Source organism: Sesamum indicum, linkage group LG11, assembly GCF_026168435.1.
Source record: "Sesamum indicum cultivar Baizhima isolate 11 linkage group LG11, ASM2616843v1, whole genome shotgun sequence".
Taxonomy (NCBI): Eukaryota; Viridiplantae; Streptophyta; class Magnoliopsida; order Lamiales; family Pedaliaceae; genus Sesamum; species Sesamum indicum.
The window spans coordinates 15,708,930-15,734,727 of NC_142667.1; the positions used below are offsets into that span (position 1 = coordinate 15,708,930).

Consider the following 25,798-nt stretch of genomic DNA (forward strand, 5'->3'; position numbering starts at 1 on the left):
TTATGTGGAGAAAGCAAAGGAGTGAATAATTGAGGAGACTAGTGACGCTCTGTATCTCTCTCTCTGTCACATACACTCCCTATCATATATTTTCTCCTTTTCTCTCACTACCCGTTTAGATCATCAAGACGTCATAAGATAACTAACGTATAAATTAATTTTTTCATATCGTCTGAACCATATTAGTTTAAGAGTGCATAAATGAGAAAAAAAAAATTAAAGCTATCAGTAATTTTAAATGATGTTAGTCATATTCGTATATTGAGGGAGTTCAACAAAAACAACGATACCTAACCAGGTAATGCTCAAATAATAAAGTTAAGATTTCAAAATTTGAGATTATTTGTTAGTTGTTGAAAAATTACTTCTAATTAATATAATTACAAACTTGAGCCATCCAATTCTTTTTTTTTTTTTTTTTCCATAAGGTGTTTTCGAGTCGGATCGAGACTACTTCCGACTCTAATTTGTTATTCTTGTTGTGTAAAAATATTTTGCACAGGATGATGTATAAATATGAAACTTCTTGCTCAATAATCGATCTACATGTATTAATGCAATAGAATTTTACATCGTTGCGCTGACCATTGGAATAGCTTGAGCTATCCATTGCACGCTTCCGATTGTAACTCAAAACTCAACGGAGAAGTAACGATGAAAAAGCTCTTGGGGTGCTACATCTTTGAGCTATCATGCAGTAATTTTAGTCCATTTGCTCATAGTGTTCATCGTATGCCATTGCGTACAATCAGGAAAAGCTCTTGTGTTGAGAACTTGAGATCGTCTTCAATAGCGTTAGGTGTTATACGGCAAGCCATTTCCCTCAAGTATGTCGACTTCCAATCGCAACCTTTCGATCTAGTGTCAGCCTGTAGAAATCAAAAAGAAAAGAATGAGAAAAACATGCAATCTCTCTACATACTCGTCCATGAAGGCTGAGGCGTTTAGAGTCTTTATTTGGTTTGGTATGTGCTTACTTTAATAACCTCATGTTCCTAAGAGCTGTGTGGGCGTTCAAAAGATTGTTGTAAGAAATTTAAATTCTAAACTAAACACACATTGGCTGGCTCAAAGGATGCACCTTGACAACATTTAAAACCAAATGATAACCTATGTAACTACACATTTCTCTCTCACTTTTCTTACTGAATATAAGTCCATGCTCCTATTTGTTTCCTCTATGTCAATTTTTTTCTCATATCTGAAAATCAAGTAAAGTTTGATGCCATTGCATTTTCCCTTTGTAAACTTTATAAACCAAAGTCCCCCGATTTCTATTATTAAAGCTCTACGTTCTCACTATTATAATCTAGAAAGAGTGGGAATACAATCTTTTGAGGCCTTAGAGAATACTGCGGATGCAAGTTGGAGAGTTGAAGCCTAAATTGGAGAACAATTCTCCATTGATGTTGCAAATTTATTCTCAATTATTCTTGTGTTAAGTTCTGTTCCAAGATTTGCTTTTTCAGAATTTTTTTGTTGTCATACATTTGAAATTTTGTACAAATTTTACACCACACCATATTTATTCATGTTATTGACAGATAAGTTTGCAAGTGCCCCACAACAAAGTTTGCTAGAAAATCGCTATTGTACAAACCACAACTTATTTTACTTGTAAACATCAATAATAAAACAACATATACTAAAATATCGAACGGTCGTCTACATGCCAATTTAATTAATTTATTTTTCAAATAGGTGTATATTTATACTGGCAGATGTTAACATAGTTAATAATGTCTCTTGTTAATTAGCGTCTTCAAAAACTTATAAGACAATTAATAAAAATGTGACATTTTAGCCATTTAATCAACTGAATGATTTTGAAGTACTTTTTATGATTATAAAAAGCAATTCATATTTAGTTTCATTACAACAAAAATAAAATATGGTTTTGAAAATCGACACATTTCATATTATGCACTTAGAGAAAAAGAATTATCACATAGATTTTATACTTCATTACTTATATATTTAGAGATACAGATATATAGAGATTTTTTTAAAAAAAAATAAATAAATTGTGCAATCTAATCTCATGCTGATTTGAAAACAAAAGAGTTGATGGTGGAAGAACATTTTTTCAAATACTAGCAATTGGACAAAATTCATGCATATGCAAGTAAAAAGCTTGTAGTAAATTCACTATTTTAGAAAACAAAAGCATTTCATAAGACAAAACAAATTTGTGAAATATAAACTATAGTTAATTCCTCAAATGCAAATCATATGATTTCTCATGCATGAGACTATTATAGTTACCAAAACTCCATGTTCTTTAAAATCATTTCAAAATTTTGCAAATTATATATATTGACAAAGAAGTACCAATTACCAAATCTAGGTGGGAAAAGATTAAAATTGGCATGTAGACGACCATCCTATATTTTTATATAGTGCTCCATTATCAAAGTTCACAAATAAAACAGTACATGATTGAACAATAAAGATTTTCCAACAAAATTTTATGTGAAATACCTGCAAAGTCGTAGATGTCAATGGCATGAATAAACATGATACTTGTGTATAATTATACAAAATGATAAATAAATGACATCAAAAAATTCCAATGCAAACCCATGAACAAAACCCAACACAACGAACAAACCAAGATAAATTTACAAAAACAAATGGAGGTTCGTTCTTCAATTTAACACTCAACTCTATACTTGCATCCTCATACTCTAATTTGCCCCAAAAATTGCAATTCCTATCTCTTCCAAATTACAACGATGATAACGTTGAACTTTTCACAGAAACCAGACAGAGCTTTAGGTTTTGAAGTTTACAAAGTATAAAAGCAATGGTTTCACCTTTATCTTGACTTTCAAATATGGCAAAAGAATTGACAGAGAAGAATGAATAGAAAACATAGACTTACTTTTCAGTTAGAAAAATAGAAAGAGAAAAATATAGCCACACCAGCCACCATTAAGCTCTAAATATTGTCAAAATACATACTTGTTGTAGCCCATGTGTGATTCAGTTTAGAATTTAAATTTCCTACTCAATCCTTTTGATTCCACACAATTCTTAAGAATATGAGATTACTTTAGTTCGCACAAAATTGACAAACCAAATTTAGACTCCAACCCTCAGCCTTCTAATAAACGAGTGTAGATCACCTATACTCACTCACATGCTTCACTTATACAATCGAATAAATGCATGTTACACAAAGTACCGAAAAACGATTTCTCATGAAAGTTGATAGCCTTCTGTAATTGCATGCTATATGTGTTATGACTCGCCAAAAAAAAAAAGAACAGATATTGCCTTCATATCATATAGTATGCATTAAGACAGAATTGTAAAGAAACTGAGATATGAAAATTATTGGGTGCCACAGTGCCCGACTGTGACTGAGATCATTGCTCATAGCATTCTCCAGTCGAAAGGCATAAACATGGCAAAAGTGCTTTACGACCAAGAAACCTGTCTAGATGCACTTAAAAAAGCATGCTCTGTCGGCCCATCAATTCGGCCAGAATTTTAAACTCAAACCGAAAGACAACATACAGATGGCCCTTAGAGTCCAATATATATACACACACATATAAAGTTAGGAGATAGGCTGAAATTGATGTTAACAAGGATAATAGTAGGAAATAAAAACTTACTTATGGCTCAGAAAGTGACACATATGTTGATTATTTTGGAACGGAAAGAACGTAAAAAACAGCAGCCAAGCTTCACATGACAATAGCCATCTTGATAGAGAGAAAAATCCATTAATGAAATTAAAGCTCTTAAGTCAAGAGAATGAAATAATATTACTTAAGTTCAATGTTAGGCGAACAGATTTTCTATCTAATACACCAATCAAACAAATTAAGCACATTCATAAGGTAATTTCTCCAATACTACCAATAAAAATTCTTCTTCAAGATTAGATAAATGATGGTTCTAGAGTAAGTCAATGTAATTACTGATAGTAGAGGTAGTTTGCATGTTTTGACTATTCTTGTATCAGTCTAATTATCCTTATTAATAAATGCCTACAAACATATGCGTTAGAAACCTTCACTTCACCATTATCCACCATGCTTATTTTAGCCTACCAACCAAACTTTAATTTTGTTTTTACTTTTATGCTTCTTTGAAGAAACCACGTAATAAGAATTTCCGAAGACGAATAGAATTAGTACCCGAGCTCGCTTCTTCTCCTCTTCCTTATGTTGTCTAGCATGTTTGTAATCCTCCAGTATCGATATCAACCGCGCCTGCTTGTAAAAATTCAGAATTCTATTAGCCAATTTCTCTTAACCATTAGTAAAGTGTTTTAAAACTGGGAAAAACTTTTAATAGCTCACCCCAAGAAATAGTTTCTGTTTCTCATCCTCCCATGCTAGCGTCTTGCTAATTAGATTGTCAACCATAACTGAAAAGCGCAGCTTGTTACCTACCTCCACAAATACAATCTCACCTAATGCAAGGAAAGACACCAACAGCCCTGAGGCCTACCTGGAATCTTATTAACCATAATTCTGGCTCGCTCTGCACGCTTCAGATTTATGTGTGCGCCCCTTCCATCACTATAACGGTTATCATCCTGACATTCAAAAATAAGAGACGTTAGAAAATGCTAGAAATGGAAACTCTTGTACCTGAATATGGAGAAATTACAACTCTTCCTTACGAATCACTGATCTTTAAATAACTAACGTTCCCATAAGGAAATAATGATTAAATCATTGTCATTTTTGGCTTACTTGATTATAATCTTCAAGCCACTTTTCCTCATCACAGGCAGAAAGCCACCTGTCTATCTTATCGATTATGTCTTTACGGCTCAAAGCTTCATCTTTGGCTTTACATATTTGCGCTTCAACATTAATCTCACATGGATCCACCAAACCTGCAGAGAATCAAGTTCCCAGCATCTAACTTGACTAAGAATCAACAAGACACGAGATGGGGACACCCGTACACAAAAGTACATCTCTTGTAGTCGAGATTAGTTACCAGAGTCTATCAAAGCATTGGTTTTATCAGCAGCGGTGCTTGGATCAGGTTGAATATGAGTTCTACGGCATATAATCTCTAACTCTCACCTCTTCTTCATAACAAGTTCCTTCAACCTGCTTGCTTTCATTTTTGTGAGCCTCTCGACCTCTGCTGATACCTGTCGGAGTTAACACTACAGATTGGTCAACTACTCATATGGGAAGGGAGCAGTACAGTTAGGGATTTTATGTTGCCGCTGTACCCGTTCAATCAACTCTAATGAAAGAGCGTCTTGGTTGCACAATTTCTGATTCCGAGGAACCAAGAACAGAAGTAATTCTCAAGAAGCAGACCTTGTCTTCCTTTGGTGTATCCATCAAGTTCCATAGTTCAAATAGGGATCCAGCTACATCTTTAAGCTGCAACCACCATAGTTTTCAATGAACAAGTAAATGAAAAATAAACATAAGATTATCGAGATGCACAATACCTTTTGTAGACGAAATTTTCTTTCTGTTTTCAACCCCAGGATAGCCTGATCAAGCCCCTCTAATATGCTGTTACTGATATTTGTCACAAGTTCCATGCATGATCCATGCAAGCTTGGATGGACATCACTCACTGTTTTGCCAAAATCCAAGCTTAGGAAACTGGTCAAAGTATGCACTTCATTCACATAATCCAAAACTTTTTGGAGGATTTCAGACTACAAACCAAATCCACGGCCTGCTCACTTGCCACCAGTTTAAAAAAAGAACACAATCACCAAATATTCATATAAGACCTAGAAGCATTAGGTCATCAATAAGAGAGAAGGCTAGCAAACATGTCTATATAATCAAGTACACAGAAAACAAGACCTCGATGACCATGAAAATCACAGGTGGAGGACTGAAATTCTTCAACCATAAAATCATTTCGAGAGCTATATATAATCTAAAAAATTTGCCAAGAGCCAACTTCGTCCACAATCAATGGCAGTTGGCCCATAGAACATGGTTTTAGTGCTAGCGTAACCATTGATTAGCATTAAGAACAAGTGAAATTGGCAAAACGTCACATACATGACTGAAAGAACAAGTGCAAAATGTACAATTCAATTGTAAATTGGCTTTCAGATTTCACACATTATGAATTAGTTACATATGATAAGCTTTAAGAATGATTGAAAAATATAAAGTAAGGTAATTAGTCACCTGGTGATACAATGAAAGTGCCATCTTCTTCATTTTTCCCAGAAGTTCTAGAGGCAATGGAGCCTGACAATAGAAAACACTAGAATACTTCCTTCATTTTTGTAATACAACCACAAGGCACCAGCAATATCATATTTAATTCACCGCAACCAAAAAGACAAAAAAGAACCATATCATATTCTGGTTGGCCCATCGGTTGGGCAAGTACTGATTGGTTTAAGAAGTTTAATCACAGTCCAACCAGAAATTTTAAGTTGAGATCAAATTGGGGTAACAGAGAGTGGATGGCGGCACTTAAATTTCAGTTAATAACATATAATCATTATGACAGGAGATAGGAGAAATTGACCGCTAAAACACGGGGGAAGTCTGATTGTAGAAACGCCGCCTTGAAAGAAAGAAAACCAAAACCTTCCAAGAAAAAAAATAAATTCAAGAACAAACAAGAAACCGTGTAATCAAGATTGTGAGTGCAGGCAATATGTATAAATGCAATTCCTGGACAAATGGCATGAATCTTGAGCAAGACCGGATCGAACAAATTTGTTATGCAATGGGAAAATTGTGTGAACTCATGCTTCCTGAACTAATTATACAAGAACCCTTGCAAAAGCAAAGTACCTTTTTAGGTAATAATCCGAGAAATTCAAGAGAACCCATGTAGTAGTTCCTTGAAACAATTAGCCAAAACCTCCAAGAAAAAGAAAAAAATTCAAGAGTAAATAAGAAACCGTGTAATCAAGAAGTACCTAAACGTAAATAAGAAATCGTGGAATCAAGAAGTACCTAAAGATGGAGGCCCGAGGGCGGTCGCAGCACGAGAACGGCGGAGGTGGCTGCCTGAGAACGCGTCGCCATTAGAGCAGGGGCTTTTCTCTTGAACTCTCTCGATTTTGCACTCTCTCGATTTCTTTATGTTTTGTTCAAAATTCTCTTACGGTACAAATTTCAGTTGGGCCCAACGGTAAAAAACTTATTATTATTATTTTTACTTTAATTTATAATGATAACAAAATTAATTCATTTGCTTGAAAATTTAAATTATTACCCAATTGAAAAATGGTTGAATAATAATTATAAAATATAAAATAATATATTCAAATAATAAAATTATGAAATTCAAATGCAAATTTTTTGGAGTGAGTAAGAGGAATTACAAAAATTGCGAAAAATATGGTAAAATGAATATATTAAAGTTTTTTGGTTAAGAATAAAATAGAATTTTTTGGATAAATAACAAAAATAGTGAACTACTAGCCATGTGCTACTATAATTAAATTCTTACTAAATTTTATTTCCAGGAAATAATTAGCATTCATTTTTAACAGCAATATATAAGTTTCAATGAGGTTACAAAATTTGTTCATCTACTTTATTATAAAAAAACAAAAAAAACCCTTTGTCGTGCCAAATTTATCCTTGAATTCACTTTTTTCTCTAAAATTTTTTTATTAGAATAGTAATTTTAATTTTTTTAATAATTTTATAATTATAATTTTTTTTCTCTCACCCAATGCTCCATTATTTCTCTCACATCAAACTTCTCCATATTTTTTTTTTATTAAATTAACAATCATAATATATTTTTTCTCTGTTGCGTGATGTTTCTTTCCTCTAACAAACTTTTTGTCTTTCTCACTCTCACGCCATGATTGTTGTTTTCACAAAAAAAGAATCTCTTAATCTGATATCATGACTTTTTTAATGCTTGCGAGAAGCGCGTGCAGCAACGATTAATTTATTAATACATAAACTCAAATAATTACTGCAATTTGAGTGTTATATTTATTGTTAGTCCTCTCAACCATAAATTTATTGATTCAATTACAATTTATCAATTTAACATATTAAAAATGAATGAATCCACATATCCACTTAATTATAAGTGGCTAGCTATACATTTTTACAAAAAATGGTTTACAAGTTACTCTTCAAAAAAATTATTTTATAGTAACAGCTTTTTAAACGGCCAAGTTAATAATGTAAAAAAAAGATTAATTTATAACGACCGTTGTAACGGCACCTCCTATCGCGGCTTTTTTTGGTAATAAGAAATCTTTGTAACGGCTTGCTTGAAAGTCGTTACAATTTGTAACGGTTGTTGTATTGTAATAGGTATGAGAGACCGTTACAATAGTAGTTCGATTGCAAAAAATACATTTAGACCTGTTTTTGGAACTGTTACATTAAATTTGATTTAATAATTATTGAAATGGTCTTTATAACACACATAAAATGTTAACATGGACAAAATGCATAAAACCCCCCTGTGTTTTAAAAAGTCTGCAAAAACAACCCTCTTGTTATGAGAATAGGCTAAAAGCCCCCTCCTATTTTGTTTTAGTCAGCAAAAAAATCTCATTCTATTAGAAACTAACGGGAGGTGGAGAAACGCGCGTCTGCTGCGTTTGTAGTGTTTTTCTGCGATTTAAGTTGATATTTAATGACTTTTTGAACCAAAATATCCCCCTATGGGTCTATATAATATGCAAAGGGGTTTTTTGCTTGTTTTGTGTCTTCTTTTGCCATTTCTCACCCTAAAAAAAAAATAAGTGTTAAATTTTGCCATATTAAATTTAAGTTTAAATTCAAAGAATTTTATATTTGTTAATTGTTAAATCCAAAATTATTTTAATTAATTAAAATATATGTTTAATTACAGTAATTGTCATTGTAATGTATTCTTAATTAGTTAAAATAATTAATTATTGTAATTATTTAAAATATTCTTAATTAACTAAAATATATTTTAATTAATATAATTAAAATTAATTAAAAAATTAAAAAAAAAAAAAGAAGAAGAAGTCAGACGGCGAAGCATTCGCGGTGCTCAGCGATCGGAAAACTGAAATGCATGTATAGAGTTGACGAAAATCAGTGGGAGGGGGCTCATTCGATTCGCAAGAAGGAGACGAAGCGATTGGTGGTGGTCCACGACCGTGGTTCGCTCCGGTGACGGCGAATCGACGGCGAAAAGCTTTGGTGGTCGTGGTGGTAGCCCATCGTCTATGATTGATGAAATCCCAAATTGTTTGAGGGAAAATGTTCGCCTCATCAAGGGGATTCGAATGATATGTGTGGCGCCCGGTGACTCGACGTGACGACGCCGGAATTTTAGAGAGAAGATGGCGGTGAAATATTGGGCGTACCTATGGATTTCAAGGGTGCCGTGGTGACGCGTCTGGAGGAATTTCACGACACGAACACTATGGCTGGACCGGTCGTACGACGGTGAATCGAACAGTGGTAGTTGTGACGGCAGACGCGCCGGCGTTCGGCCGGCCGGTGGCAGCGGCGAAGGGGTGGGGGTGGGGTTGTTAGTTTATATAATAATAATAATAATAATGATAATATATTTTTTTTAATTTTAAATTATTTTTTTAAAATCTAACGGTTGAAATTAATTGATTAGATCTAACGATCAGTATTTGATCAAAGAAGATCCAACGGTCATTAAAATAAGAAATAATATATATTAAGTAAAGGTATAACGGTCATTTTCTAAAAAATTAACGTTGTTAGTTGGATTTAACGGAGAGGGGGCGATTGAGCTGAATTTTACAAATACAGGTGGGCTTTTAGCCTATTCTCATAACAAGAGGGTTGTTTTTGCATACTTTTTAAAACACAGGGAGGTTTTATGCATTTTGTCCGTTAATAATGTAAAAAATAGATTAATTTATAACGACCGTTGTAACGGCACCTCCTATCGCGCCTTTTTTTGGTAATAAGAAATCTTGGTAACGGCTTGCTTGAAAGTCGTTACAATTTGTAACGGCTGTTGTATTGTAATAGGTATGAGAGACCGTTACAATAGTAGTTCAATTGCAAAAAATGCATTTAGACCTGTTTTTGGAACTGTTACATTAAATTTGATTTAATAATTATTGAAATGGTCTTTATAACACACATAAAATGTTAACATGGACCAACATAACTATTGTAAATTTATACAATATTTAAATGTATAACAATAAAAAATTTCAAAGCATGCCCATTAAAAAAAACTCAATACGACGAATTAACCAAAAATAATTTCAAAGTCAGTAGCCCATTGTTCTATGTCATGTAAGCTTATTATCGATCAACACAGAGGTAAGTGTTGTCAAACAACAATCAATTTCAAACGAATTAACAACAATCAAAATACAATCAAAAAAAGATAAATTGTGCAATCTAATCTCATGCTGATTTGCAATCTAATCACTGATAATTTTCTCCAGCACTTAAGACTTGATTACTGTTGGTTATTCCTTTCCTTTTTTCCATTAACGCTTTGTACCAATCCGGATAACCATGAATCTCAAAGCAATTGCTCTTAAGGTGTCCTGTTTTTCCACATTCATCACAATACATATTGTTGCTTTTCGGACTGTGTCTTCTTTCTTTGTGTGAATCTTTGATTAAAAGTCCTCCTACTTTCTTTAACTTGCATGACCATGGTTTGTGTTGTGCTAACAATCTCATAATTAACTTCTCTTTGCTTCTCAACCCTTAAAGTCGTAGAGTAATCCTTGTTAACATTTGGTAAGGGTTCCATGAGCAAGATTTGATTCCTAACGTGATCATAACTATCATGTAACCCCATCAAAAATTGCATTAATTGATTGGAAAAATTCACTTCAGCCAAGGCCTTAGACGCCTTACATTCACACTGAGGCACAGGTGTAAGACAATTGAGTTCATCCCATAACCTTTTCAGTTTAGCATAATATGCAGAAGCAGTCAAGTTCCCTTGTGAAATAGATGCTATTTCTTTCTGTATTTGATATATCAAGTGCCCGTTACTTTCACCAAGATGATTTTCTAGTTCAACCCACAATTCCCTAACTGAATTGATGTATAAAAACCTCTCAACAATATCCTTGGATGTAGAGTTAAGTATCTAAGAAGTGACCATATAGTCATTTCTTACCCATTGTTCATAGTCTTCTGAATCTTACCCATTGGTCAAAAGCAACTAACTAAAATTGGCTATGTAAAGGTGCTAATTTACTAAAGAAAACGCACTAATTATTACAGCAACTTTATCTCAAAACAAATGCGAGTAAGCTAATAAAACTGAAACCCCCACTAATAAAAGCGTTAGTGCTACTGCAATGAGTAGCAACTTCAACTAAACATAACTACTCTTCGACGTCTCTGCAACTGTTACTGCTGCAGCTCTCTGTAGCTGAGTTTGAGCTGAGAATTCTTCAAATATTATCAAATTTGTCCTCTAGGACTAATTGAATTCTTGCATTCAACAATTCTTAGTAAAAGAATACATAAAGAAAAGGGTGCAAGATTAGAAAAACGAACTTAAAACAAAGAAAAGCGGCCCAAGAAATAATTACACTGCGATTTTCAAAAGATGGGAGTGGTTGATCTTGTAAAGTAGCAGGTTTTTTTCTCCATGGAAATTGTGTGAGAATGTATACAGAGGATTATGTGGAGAAAGCAAAGGAGTGAATAATTGAGGAGACTAGTGACGCTCTGTATCTCTCTCTCTGTCACATACACTCCCTATCATATATTTTCTCCTTTTCTCTCACTACCCGTTTAGATCATCAAGACGTCATAAGATAACTAACGTATAAATTAATTTTTTCATATCGTCTGAACCATATTAGTTTAAGAGTGCATAAATGAGAAAAAAAAAATTAAAGCTATCAGTAATTTTAAATGATGTTAGTCATATTCGTATATTGAGGGAGTTCAACAAAAACAACGATACCTAACCAGGTAATGCTCAAATAATAAAGTTAAGATTTCAAAATTTGAGATTATTTGTTAGTTGTTGAAAAATTACTTCTAATTAATATAATTACAAACTTGAGCCATCCAATTCTTTTTTTTTTTTTTTTTCCATAAGGTGTTTTCGAGTCGGATCGAGACTACTTCCGACTCTAATTTGTTATTCTTGTTGTGTAAAAATATTTTGCACAGGATGATGTATAAATATGAAACTTCTTGCTCAATAATCGATCTACATGTATTAATGCAATAGAATTTTACATCGTTGCGCTGACCATTGGAATAGCTTGAGCTATCCATTGCACGCTTCCGATTGTAACTCAAAACTCAACGGAGAAGTAACGATGAAAAAGCTCTTGGGGTGCTACATCTTTGAGCTATCATGCAGTAATTTTAGTCCATTTGCTCATAGTGTTCATCGTATGCCATTGCGTACAATCAGGAAAAGCTCTTGTGTTGAGAACTTGAGATCGTCTTCAATAGCGTTAGGTGTTATACGGCAAGCCATTTCCCTCAAGTATGTCGACTTCCAATCGCAACCTTTCGATCTAGTGTCAGCCTGTAGAAATCAAAAAGAAAAGAATGAGAAAAACATGCAATCTCTCTACATACTCGTCCATGAAGGCTGAGGCGTTTAGAGTCTTTATTTGGTTTGGTATGTGCTTACTTTAATAACCTCATGTTCCTAAGAGCTGTGTGGGCGTTCAAAAGATTGTTGTAAGAAATTTAAATTCTAAACTAAACACACATTGGCTGGCTCAAAGGATGCACCTTGACAACATTTAAAACCAAATGATAACCTATGTAACTACACATTTCTCTCTCACTTTTCTTACTGAATATAAGTCCATGCTCCTATTTGTTTCCTCTATGTCAATTTTTTTCTCATATCTGAAAATCAAGTAAAGTTTGATGCCATTGCATTTTCCCTTTGTAAACTTTATAAACCAAAGTCCCCCGATTTCTATTATTAAAGCTCTACGTTCTCACTATTATAATCTAGAAAGAGTGGGAATACAATCTTTTGAGGCCTTAGAGAATACTGCGGATGCAAGTTGGAGAGTTGAAGCCTAAATTGGAGAACAATTCTCCATTGATGTTGCAAATTTATTCTCAATTATTCTTGTGTTAAGTTCTGTTCCAAGATTTGCTTTTTCAGAATTTTTTTGTTGTCATACATTTGAAATTTTGTACAAATTTTACACCACACCATATTTATTCATGTTATTGACAGATAAGTTTGCAAGTGCCCCACAACAAAGTTTGCTAGAAAATCGCTATTGTACAAACCACAACTTATTTTACTTGTAAACATCAATAATAAAACAACATATACTAAAATATCGAACGGTCGTCTACATGCCAATTTAATTAATTTATTTTTCAAATAGGTGTATATTTATACTGGCAGATGTTAACATAGTTAATAATGTCTCTTGTTAATTAGCGTCTTCAAAAACTTATAAGACAATTAATAAAAATGTGACATTTTAGCCATTTAATCAACTGAATGATTTTGAAGTACTTTTTATGATTATAAAAAGCAATTCATATTTAGTTTCATTACAACAAAAATAAAATATGGTTTTGAAAATCGACACATTTCATATTATGCACTTAGAGAAAAAGAATTATCACATAGATTTTATACTTCATTACTTATATATTTAGAGATACAGATATATAGAGATTTTTTTAAAAAAAAATAAATAAATTGTGCAATCTAATCTCATGCTGATTTGAAAACAAAAGAGTTGATGGTGGAAGAACATTTTTTCAAATACTAGCAATTGGACAAAATTCATGCATATGCAAGTAAAAAGCTTGTAGTAAATTCACTATTTTAGAAAACAAAAGCATTTCATAAGACAAAACAAATTTGTGAAATATAAACTATAGTTAATTCCTCAAATGCAAATCATATGATTTCTCATGCATGAGACTATTATAGTTACCAAAACTCCATGTTCTTTAAAATCATTTCAAAATTTTGCAAATTATATATATTGACAAAGAAGTACCAATTACCAAATCTAGGTGGGAAAAGATTAAAATTGGCATGTAGACGACCATCCTATATTTTTATATAGTGCTCCATTATCAAAGTTCACAAATAAAACAGTACATGATTGAACAATAAAGATTTTCCAACAAAATTTTATGTGAAATACCTGCAAAGTCGTAGATGTCAATGGCATGAATAAACATGATACTTGTGTATAATTATACAAAATGATAAATAAATGACATCAAAAAATTCCAATGCAAACCCATGAACAAAACCCAACACAACGAACAAACCAAGATAAATTTACAAAAACAAATGGAGGTTCGTTCTTCAATTTAACACTCAACTCTATACTTGCATCCTCATACTCTAATTTGCCCCAAAAATTGCAATTCCTATCTCTTCCAAATTACAACGATGATAACGTTGAACTTTTCACAGAAACCAGACAGAGCTTTAGGTTTTGAAGTTTACAAAGTATAAAAGCAATGGTTTCACCTTTATCTTGACTTTCAAATATGGCAAAAGAATTGACAGAGAAGAATGAATAGAAAACATAGACTTACTTTTCAGTTAGAAAAATAGAAAGAGAAAAATATAGCCACACCAGCCACCATTAAGCTCTAAATATTGTCAAAATACATACTTGTTGTAGCCCATGTGTGATTCAGTTTAGAATTTAAATTTCCTACTCAATCCTTTTGATTCCACACAATTCTTAAGAATATGAGATTACTTTAGTTCGCACAAAATTGACAAACCAAATTTAGACTCCAACCCTCAGCCTTCTAATAAACGAGTGTAGATCACCTATACTCACTCACATGCTTCACTTATACAATCGAATAAATGCATGTTACACAAAGTACCGAAAAACGATTTCTCATGAAAGTTGATAGCCTTCTGTAATTGCATGCTATATGTGTTATGACTCGCCAAAAAAAAAAAGAACAGATATTGCCTTCATATCATATAGTATGCATTAAGACAGAATTGTAAAGAAACTGAGATATGAAAATTATTGGGTGCCACAGTGCCCGCCTGTGACTGAGATCATTGCTCATAGCATTCTCCAGTCGAAAGGCATAAACATGGCAAAAGTGCTTTACGACCAAGAAACCTGTCTAGATGCACTTAAAAAAGCATGCTCTGTCGGCCCATCAATTCGGCCAGAATTTTAAACTCAAACCGAAAGACAACATACAGATGGCCCTTAGAGTCCAATATATATACACACACATATAAAGTTAGGAGATAGGCTGAAATTGATGTTAACAAGGATAATAGTAGGAAATAAAAACTTACTTATGGCTCAGAAAGTGACACATATGTTGATTATTTTGGAACGGAAAGAACGTAAAAAACAGCAGCCAAGCTTCACATGACAATAGCCATCTTGATAGAGAGAAAAATCCATTAATGAAATTAAAGCTCTTAAGTCAAGAGAATGAAATAATATTACTTAAGTTCAATGTTAGGCGAACAGATTTTCTATCTAATACACCAATCAAACAAATTAAGCACATTCATAAGGTAATTTCTCCAATACTACCAATAAAAATTCTTCTTCAAGATTAGATAAATGATGGTTCTAGAGTAAGTCAATGTAATTACTGATAGTAGAGGTAGTTTGCATGTTTTGACTATTCTTGTATCAGTCTAATTATCCTTATTAATAAATGCCTACAAACATATGCGTTAGAAACCTTCACTTCACCATTATCCACCATGCTTATTTTAGCCTACCAACCAAACTTTAATTTTGTTTTTACTTTTATGCTTCTTTGAAGAAACCACGTAATAAGAATTTCCGAAGACAAATAGAATTAGTACCCGAGCTCGCTTCTTCTCCTCTTCCTTATGTTGTCTAGCATGTTTGTAATCCTCCAGTATCGATATCAACCGCGCCTGCTTGTAAAAATTCAGAATTCTATTAGCCAATTTCTCTTAACCATTAGTAAAGTGTTTTAAAACTGGGAAAAACTTTTAATAGCTCACCCCAAGAAATAGTTTCTGTTTCTCATCCTCCCATGCTAGCGTCTTGCTAATTAGATTGTCAACCATAACTGAAAAGCGCAGCTTGTTACCTACCTCCACAAATACAATCTCACCTAATGCAAGGAAAGACACCAACAGCCCTGAGGCCTACCTGGAATCTTATTAACCATAATTCTGGCTCGCTCTGCACGCTTCAGATTTATGTGTGCGCCCCTTCCAGCACTATAACGGTTATCATCCTGACATTCAAAAATAAGAGACGTTAGAAAATGCTAGAAATGGAAACTCTTGTACCTGAATATGGAGAAATTACAACTCTTCCTTACGAATCACTGATCTTTAAATAACTAACGTTCCCATAAGGAAATAATGATTAAATCATTGTCATTTTTGGCTTACTTGATTATAATCTTCAAGCCACTTTTCCTCATCACAGGCAGAAAGCCACCTGTCTATCTTATCGATTATGTCTTTACGGCTCAAAGCTTCATCTTTGGCTTTACATATTTGCGCTTCAACATTAATCTCACATGGATCCACCAAACCTGCAGAGAATCAAGTTCCCAGCATCTAACTTGACTAAGAATCAACAAGACACGAGATGGGGACACCCGTACACAAAAGTACATCTCTTGTAGTCGAGATTAGTTACCAGAGTCTATCAAAGCATTGGTTTTATCAGCAGCGGTGCTTGGATCAGGTTGAATATGAGTTCTACGGCATATAATCTCTAACTCTCACCTCTTCTTCATAACAAGTTCCTTCAACCTGCTTGCTTTCATTTTTGTGAGCCTCTCGACCTCTGCTGATACCTGTCGGAGTTAACACTACAGATTGGTCAACTACTCATATGGGAAGGGAGCAGTACAGTTAGGGATTTTATGTTGCCGCTGTACCCGTTCAATCAACTCTAATGAAAGAGCGTCTTGGTTGCACAATTTCTGATTCCGAGGAACCAAGAACAGAAGTAATTCTCAAGAAGCAGACCTTGTCTTCCTTTGGTGTATCCATCAAGTTCCATAGTTCAAATAGGGATCCAGCTACATCTTTAAGCTGCAACCACCATAGTTTTCAATGAACAAGTAAATGAAAAATAAACATAAGATTATCGAGATGCACAATACCTTTTGTAGACGAAATTTTCTTTCTGTTTTCAACCCCAGGATAGCCTGATCAAGCCCCTCTAATATGCTGTTACTGATATTTGTCACAAGTTCCATGCATGATCCATGCAAGCTTGGATGGACATCACTCACTGTTTTGCCAAAATCCAAGCTTAGGAAACTGGTCAAAGTATGCACTTCATTCACATAATCCAAAACTTTTTGGAGGATTTCAGACTACAAACCAAATCCACGGCCTGCTCACTTGCCACCAGTTTAAAAAAAGAACACAATCACCAAATATTCATATAAGACCTAGAAGCATTAGGTCATCAATAAGAGAGAAGGCTAGCAAACATGTCTATATAATCAAGTACACAGAAAACAAGACCTCGATGACCATGAAAATCACAGGTGGAGGACTGAAATTCTTCAACCATAAAATCATTTCGAGAGCTATATATAATCTAAAAAATTTGCCAAGAGCCAACTTCGTCCACAATCAATGGCAGTTGGCCCATAGAACATGGTTTTAGTGCTAGCGTAACCATTGATTAGCATTAAGAACAAGTGAAATTGGCAAAACGTCACATACATGACTGAAAGAACAAGTGCAAAATGTACAATTCAATTGTAAATTGGCTTTCAGATTTCACACATTATGAATTAGTTACATATGATAAGCTTTAAGAATGATTGAAAAATATAAAGTAAGGTAATTAGTCACCTGGTGATACAATGAAAGTGCCATCTTCTTCATTTTTCCCAGAAGTTCTAGAGGCAATGGAGCCTGACAATAGAAAACACTAGAATACTTCCTTCATTTTTGTAATACAACCACAAGGCACCAGCAATATCATATTTAATTCACCGCAACCAAAAAGACAAAAAAGAACCATATCATATTCTGGTTGGCCCATCGGTTGGGCAAGTACTGATTGGTTTAAGAAGTTTAATCACAGTCCAACCAGAAATTTTAAGTTGAGATCAAATTGGGGTAACAGAGAGTGGATGGCGGCACTTAAATTTCAGTTAATAACATATAATCATTATGACAGGAGATAGGAGAAATTGACCGCTAAAACACGGGGGAAGTCTGATTGTAGAAACGCCGCCTTGAAAGAAAGAAAACCAAAACCTTCCAAGAAAAAAAATAAATTCAAGAACAAACAAGAAACCGTGTAATCAAGATTGTGAGTGCAGGCAATATGTATAAATGCAATTCCTGGACAAATGGCATGAATCTTGAGCAAGACCGGATCGAACAAATTTGTTATGCAATGGGAAAATTGTGTGAACTCATGCTTCCTGAACTAATTATAAAAGAACCCTTGCAAAAGCAAAGTACCTTTTTAGGTAATAATCCGAGAAATTCAAGAGAACCCATGTAGTAGTTCCTTGAAACAATTAGCCAAAACCTCCAAGAAAAAGAAAAAAATTCAAGAGTAAATAAGAAACCGTGTAATCAAGAAGTACCTAAACGTAAATAAGAAATCGTGGAATCAAGAAGTACCTAAAGATGGAGGCCCGAGGGCGGTCGCAGCACGAGAACGGCGGAGGTGGCTGCCTGAGAACGCGTCGCCATTAGAGCAGGGGCTTTTCTCTTGAACTCTCTCGATTTCTTTATGTTTTTTTCAAAATTCTCTTACCTGATGTTGTAAAAAAATTGGGCTGGGGCCTATCTCCAACGGTACAAATTTCAGTTGGGCCCAACGGTAAAAAACTTATTATTATTATTTTTACTTTAGTTTATAATGATAACAAAATTAATTCATTTGCTTGAAAATTTAAATTATTACCCAATTGAAAAATGGTCGAATAGTAATTATAAAATATAAAATAATATATTCAAATAATAAAATTATGAAATTCAAATGCAAATCTTTTCGAGTGAGTAAGAGGAATTACAAAAATCGCAAATAATATGGTAAAATGAATATATTAAAGTTTTTTGGTTAAGAATAAAATAGAATTTTTTGGATAAATAACAAAAATAGTGAACTATTAGCCATGTGCTACTATAATTAAATCCTTACTAAATTTTATTTCCAGGAAATAATTAGCATTCATTTTTAACAGCAATATATACGTTTCCATGAGTTTACAAAATTTGTTCATCTACATTATTATAAAAAAACAAAAAAAACCATTTGTCGTGCCAAATTTACCCTTGAATTCACTTTTTTCTCTAAAATTTTTTTATTAGAATAGTAAATTTATTTTTTTTAATAATTTTATAATTATAATCCATTGTTTCTCTCACATCAAACTTCTCCATATTTTTTTTATTAAATTAAAATCATAACATATTTTTTCTCTGTTGCGTGACGTTTCTTTCATCTAACAAACTTTTTGTCTTTCTCACTCTCACGCCATGATTGTTGTTTTTTCAAAAAAAGAATCTCTTAATCTTATATCATGATTTTTTTTTAATGCTTGCTAGAAGCGCGTGCAGCAGCGATTAATTTATTAATACATAAACTCAAATAATTACTGCAATTTGAGTGTTATATTTATTGTTAGTCCTCTCACTATAAAAATCTTAGTCGAGCACATACGATTTATACGTAATTCATCGTAACGAATATATGGGATGCTACCCCTATATTCTTTATAGTATTAAAGGGGGGAACTCAATCACTTGGGTACAAAACTTTTCTATGAAAGATCTCATATTCAAATTTTGAGTTGGATGTGTTCGTGAATGTAATAAATAAATAAACCTACCTTCTTCATATATATACTATTAGGTGTATTTTTATTTCTTAAAAAAAATGATGTTATTTTAGGTGGGAAGTGGTTTATGAGCTATGCGCAAGATGTAAATTACCCCTAATTATTTCGCTTAACGGTGCTTTGGCCATCCGAAAGTTAGGTCATGCATCATTTTCTAGTGGAAAATGAGTTAGATTGCATCGTTATTTGTGACAGAGGAATTATAAATTAGGGTGGAAACTGCTCTTTTTTTTTTTTTTTTTTTTTGTCCTTTTACAATTTCACGATGAAAAATAGATAATTGAGATATTTATAGGCTGGGTGCAGAATGCAAGTAAACCAGTCTTGTGGGGAATTCTATTTTTTGGATAATTTGTCGGGTAAATTATGGTCGAGCTCCCATATAATTTGTTATAATTATTAATATTTTTTTATTATTTAAAAAATATCAATACCTCTATTAACAATATTCGTCCAATAATTTATCTGTTTTGTTAATTTTCATACAAAATTTAAATACCATAAATACTCTTTTTAAAACTTGAATTATAATTTTAAATACTTTTAGAATCTTATATGTATGTTTTTAATTATAATATCCTTCCAATATCAAATTTTTATATATTTTTTACACTAACATCCATCCAACATTTATTTTATATATATATATATATATATTTTTTTTTTTTAATTTTGAGTAAAAATAAAGGGTTAGTAAGGAAAGAGGTGACATTTTATCTTAACGTTAAAGAATTTTATAATTATGTCACGTATAAGATTATTAATAATTTTTTCAAAGAGAAAATATTTATAATTATATCAATTTTAATCGTAATTCGATATAATTTATCCTAATTTGGCCTCAATTGGATGAAATTTTACCGGAAAAAGCGGAGGGTGCCTTTTGCCATGCTAGTGCAATTTCAGGGCGCATTATGCTATTATCAGTTTTTAAGGGTGCAATTTGGTAGGGCGAAAAAGTTGCGAGGCAAAAGGAGTAAAGTATTAGTCCATAACATAAGCGCAATTTCTGTATATTTTGCTGTGTCGGCCATTCCCGTTTCCTCTCGGTTTCCACATACTTTCAACCCCTTTACAAATCACGCACGCGATACATGATTTAATCGCTGTTCTATCGATCCCCGCAGATCCGATCCATACCCCCACCTACCGACGCCCCGCCGTATCCGATTCCCGATTCAACATCGTATGGCGGCCTCGCGGCGGCTCCGGGACCTCCAATCGCAGCCGGGCAACAAGATCTGCGTCGACTGCTCCCAGAAAAACCCCCAGTGGGCTTCGGTATCTTATGGCGTTTTCATGTGTCTCGAGTGCTCTGGAAAACACCGCGGACTCGGCGTCCACATCTCCTTCGTCCGATCCGTGACCATGGATGCCTGGTCTGAGATCCAGTTAAAGAAAATGGAATTCGGAGGAAACGAAAAGTTCAATAGTTTCATTGCTCAGTACGGAATCCCTAAGGAAACAGATATCGTCGCGAAATACCATACGAATGCCGCATCAGTTTATCGTGATCGCATCCAGGCGCTTGCCGAGGGCAAATCCTGGCGCGATCCTCCCGTCGTAAAGGAAACCTTGAAATCGAATGGCAATGTTAGGAACAATTATGGTAGTAAGCCTCCGTTGAGCGGTGGCAGTGGTGTAAATGGTAATGTAGGGTGGGATAGTTGGGAGAGTTTGGATGATGGAGGGTATTCTGGCAATAATTCGAGTAACAACCTTAGGAGGAATAACACGGTAGGGGATTTTAGGAACTCCGGAAACGGAGACAGTGCTCCAACAAGGTCGAGGTCCACGCAGGATATATATTCGCGGGCGCAGTTGGAGGAGTCGGCTGCTAATAAGGAGAGCTTCTTTGCTAGGAAGATGGCGGAGAATGAATCCCGGCCGGAGGGGCTTCCGCCCTCTCAAGGTGGGAAGTATGTTGGATTTGGATCGAGTCCAGCACCGGCCCCCAGGAAAAATTCCGAGGGGGATGTCCTTTCAGTTGTTTCTCAGGTGATTCGCATGCAATTTTTGTTTTCATGTATGCCTTCTGTACAATGTATTGATTTGTTGCATCATTGTTGATATTGTCTTGCATATGTAGGGATTTGGTAGGTTATCTTTGGTAGCTGCATCTGCTGCGCAGTCTGCTGCAAGTGCTGTTCAAGCTGGGACTAAAGAGTTAACATCCAGGGTAGGTCCATGTCTGGTTTCCTGTGTTCTGATAGAGATGTCCTGATTCTGCTTTCTAAATAGACAATGCAATATTCATGTAGAAGGGTAATCTGGTCATTCCTATGTGCATTTGATGTTCTTCCCATTGTTTTTTTAACTGTGTTATGCTTATTTTTATGTGCATGTTTTTTGACGTAACTCATATAATTGAATAATGTTAGTACCTAAGATACATGAAGCCAGAGTGCAGGTGGTACTGAAATACATATCCCATGCAAAGTTTGACAGTTTCAGAAGCAGCAAGTTTACGCTTTTTGGGGGTAATGTGGAACTAGAGAACTGAAAATAGCTCTTCTCCACAAATCATTCTTCCTCAAACTTATTTTCTCAATATTTTATGTTCCCGGATGTAAATAGTAAGTATTGATGGATGCATTGTGTCCTACAATCAGGGTAGAGGTTTAGCAAGGTCTTGAGTTCTACCACATGCTAGAAATTATATATTCACAGAGCTGGTTTAACTTTGTTTTCGATCTACTGTGATATGCAACTTTAGGCAAGAGTTTGCTTCAAATTCTGTTTGTATCTTATCTTGGACCTGATGGGGTTAGGGGCAAAGTTTTGCAAATGATTCCTTTCATGTCTTGTTTTTTATCCGTCAAGTTTCTCCTTGTTATCTGCATCTTTTAAGCATGATATTAGCAATTATTTCTTCATCACAATGATTGTGGATCTTCTGATCTGTTTGTGCCTTGATGAATGTGTATACTGTTATTTTTATAGCCCTAAGCTGCAGAATCAGACCTCATATAAAATAGATAGATCACATAGGTGGTTATGCGAATTGGAAGTTTCCAGGCATGTACTCTCTGGTAACCCTCCCTCGAGCAAAATAATATCGTATGTGTCCTTGCATAAAAATTGGACTGCATGTATTGATTTCTAAATTTTGAGTCATCGTCCTTTACCTACGACATATTTGTGTCAAACTACTATAACTTAGGAAACAAAAGAGATTTTGATTCAGATCTTCGCATGTGACATGCACTTTCCACGTTGGGAAAATGGATAACTCTGTACATGTGCAGTCGGCTTAAAAATCTTTACTTGTGGTGACTTAAAACTTTAATACATAGCTCTTACACTAATATATTGAGATATGCAGCATCAATTGTGGTTCGCATAATTTCAAGTGATGGCAGCATATGATAGTACATTTCAGTACAGATTACCTCATGATAGGGCAGCAATAATGTACAAAATTTTCTCTTTTTCAGGTGAAAGAGGGGGGCTATGATCACAAGGTCAACGAAACTGTCAATGTTGTGACTGCAAAGACGTCAGAGATTGGCCAAAAGACATGGGGGCTTATGAGAGGGGTAATGGCTTTGGCCACCCAGAAGGTCGAGGAGTACACAAAAGAAGGCTCTGGCTGGAAAAATGATAATTGGCAGCGGAAAGAAAGTAATAGTAATGGTTACTATCAGGAGTTTGGACAGGAGTCTAAAGGATGGAATTCTGCTGCTGCATCTCAACCACCTTCATCAGGACGGCAGGTTGCCTCTGTTAGCTCCAGTTCTTGGGATGATTGGGACACCAAAGACAGCAGGAAACAAGAGCCACCAGAGGGGAAAACAACCCAGGATGTAGATAGCTGGGCAGGCTGGGATGATGCTAAAGATGATGGATATGATAATTCATACCACAGTGCATCTGATTATCGTAAGACAACGAGTATAAATGGAAAATCAGATGCCAAGTGGACTGAGGGGGGTTTCCTCTGAGGTTAGCTTAGTCGATAAATGTAAAATTGTCTGTATTCAGCCTGCAAAGTGCTCATTAAACCAAACTGTTTTTCATGTTATGAGGACCTTCTTTTACCTTCTGATTTTCAATAGAGACTACATTCGGATTTGTAATCACTTTAATTGTTTTTGACAGTTACTGTCATCGTGTTTACAGAACTACAGTTTGAGACAATCAAATTAAGATATGATCTGAAGAAAAATATGTCATGGTTTAGTTTATATTTTTCTAATGATGATATCTATTGTGCTGCGTATCCTGTTGATTTTACTGTAACAGTTAGCTTATTGAAATGGTGAAAGAATGATTCGAATTTCAAACACATTTAACAAGATGGGAAACAGCAGGTTTAGGTGAGGACTTGGGACGTTTGCGTTGTGTTTTGAAAATAAAGATAGAAAAATAGAGATAAGTTAGTGTGTGTTGAAAATAGATGATATGTTTGGATTTGTGTTTGGGGGTAATTTAAAATATTTTAAAATAAATGGTGTAGGTTTGATGTTGGGATTTGGGAGATAAAAATCACTGTTCATTGTCAAATCATATATTTTTATATATAATTTTATATATAAATATGTATATATATAAATATTTTATGTTTAATGTTGTATTTTTGGGAGATAAAAATTACTGTTTATTGTCAAATCATGTCTGTTTTATATTATATATATATATATATATATTATATATGTAAAGTTGAAAATCAAAAAAACACGCATATAAGGTGTAAAAACACAAAAACAAACATTCGGTGTGTTTTATCTTGTCTCGAAAAATGCAAAGAGTGGAATCCAAACAAAGCCTTGTAGTCTGAGGATGATGATCAGTGTTTGACATTTTATACCGTTTCTTTACTTCACTTTTTACGTTTAAATTCTTTTCAGGAGTGAAGATCCTAGTCGATTAGTTGTTTATACTATTCAGAGGATATATAAATATAGAGCAACAAGTAGTTCGTATAAGTGGATTGTACTGTGATGGATCTATTCATTTTTTATTGGGTAAATTGTATAATACTCATATATTTTGGTGAAATAGTGCGAAATATTTTTCTGTTAATTGTATAAACAAAAAATAAATATTTAAAAAAATTAGTCTCTGTAAGAAACCTAACAGAGAGTGTTTGATCCTCACCTCTTAGCTAGTGGGTTTTTTTTCGCCTTTTTTGGGATTTGGAGTGTGTAAATGTCTGTTTTGCCATTTTTCACATTTAAATATATTTTTAAATAATTTATTTATATTATTCTTTTATTTAAATATATTTTATTATTTTTATTATAATTGTTGAATAATTTAAATTATTTATTGAGTTCAAATATATTATAATAAGTTGTATCTATTTATGAAACACATTAGTACAAATATAAAAACACCAAAAAAATATATAACATTTTTAAAAATTAAAATTTTAAATTCACAAAACACTATACAAATTTAATATACTAAAATTTACTTTTCAACATAAGAATTTATATGAAATATGAAAGTCATTTATAATAATGGTATATTATTAATTAAATTAAATTATTATTTAATTTAAATATATTTTTAATAATTTTTTTTTAAATATACTAATTAAATATCAAAATACTCAAAAATTATATCAATTATTTTAAATTATATTCTTTACAATAAATAATATTTAAATTATTTAATATTTAATGGTTGAAAAAATTAATTTCTTTAATTTCTCTTTCTTTTTCTCTATCGTCGGACACTACTTGCCTGTGGTGGCACCTTCGACGTCGCCCCTTCCAAAAGAGGCGAAGGCGACCAAACAGGGCAATAGGAGGCTGACCTCACTGTCGACAAGTAAAATTTTAAATTTAATTGAGCAATGACAAGTGTAAAATAATATATTAATGATCAATTATAATTTTTTTCTATTTATATTTTAGAATTTCTAAATTAATTTGAAATGTAAATAGTCAATTTAGTTAATATTTTAATATATATTTTTCAATTAAATCAATGGCCGACAAGTGTCAAAATAAAGTATTTTGATAAATCAAATAATGCTTGCAGTCAAATATTCAAGTCAATCAGACGGCGCCACGTGGAGCAACTGCATGTAGTTCCAATTAAATCAAGACAAATAATTTGAT

At 33.6% G+C, this 25,798-nt stretch overlaps 1 protein-coding gene and 2 pseudogenes across 3 annotated transcripts; 1 reads left to right on the forward strand and 2 right to left on the reverse strand.

The window, feature by feature from the left end:
• Positions 1–507: 507 nt before the first annotated feature.
• LOC148785138 (65-kDa microtubule-associated protein 6-like) lies at positions 508–11,065 on the reverse strand (annotated as a pseudogene). The gene is made up of 11 exons (XR_016062727.1): positions 11,062–11,065; positions 10,768–10,976; positions 6,147–6,209; positions 5,441–5,656; positions 5,213–5,369; positions 4,969–5,128; positions 4,716–4,861; positions 4,468–4,555; positions 4,317–4,384; positions 4,152–4,226; positions 508–869 (listed from the first exon to the last, which is right to left on the reverse strand). The product of XR_016062727.1 is annotated as a 65-kDa microtubule-associated protein 6-like (transcript).
• A 1,014-nt stretch (positions 11,066–12,079) lies between these two features.
• Positions 12,080–17,911, reverse strand: LOC105161479 (65-kDa microtubule-associated protein 6-like; annotated as a pseudogene). Its single transcript, XR_016062728.1, has 10 exons — positions 17,888–17,911; positions 17,719–17,781; positions 17,013–17,228; positions 16,785–16,941; positions 16,541–16,700; positions 16,288–16,433; positions 16,040–16,127; positions 15,889–15,956; positions 15,724–15,798; positions 12,080–12,441 (listed from the first exon to the last, which is right to left on the reverse strand). The product of XR_016062728.1 is annotated as a 65-kDa microtubule-associated protein 6-like (transcript).
• Positions 17,912–20,728: 2,817 nt separating this feature from the next.
• LOC105174432 (putative ADP-ribosylation factor GTPase-activating protein AGD6) lies at positions 20,729–23,949 on the forward strand. Its single transcript, XM_011096535.3, has 3 exons — positions 20,729–21,725; positions 21,817–21,906; positions 23,165–23,949. The coding sequence occupies exons 1-3, from the start codon at positions 20,916–20,918 to the stop codon at positions 23,669–23,671; spliced, it is 1,407 nt and encodes a 468-aa protein (XP_011094837.1). The 5' UTR covers positions 20,729–20,915; the 3' UTR covers positions 23,672–23,949.
• The last annotated feature ends 1,849 nt before the right edge of the window (positions 23,950–25,798 follow it).

Bases quoted from the DNA above. Each gene is read 5' to 3' on its own strand.
- LOC105174432 (XM_011096535.3), top strand. From the start codon at position 20,916: ATGGCGGCCTCGCGGCGGCTCCGGGACCTCCAATCGCAGCCGGGCAAC. The intron at 21,726-21,816 runs GTGATTCGCATG...TTGCATATGTAG, and splicing joins TCCTTTCAGTTGTTTCTCAG to GGATTTGGTAGGTTATCTTT. The intron at 21,907-23,164 runs GTAGGTCCATGT...TCTCTTTTTCAG, and splicing joins CTAAAGAGTTAACATCCAGG to GTGAAAGAGGGGGGCTATGA.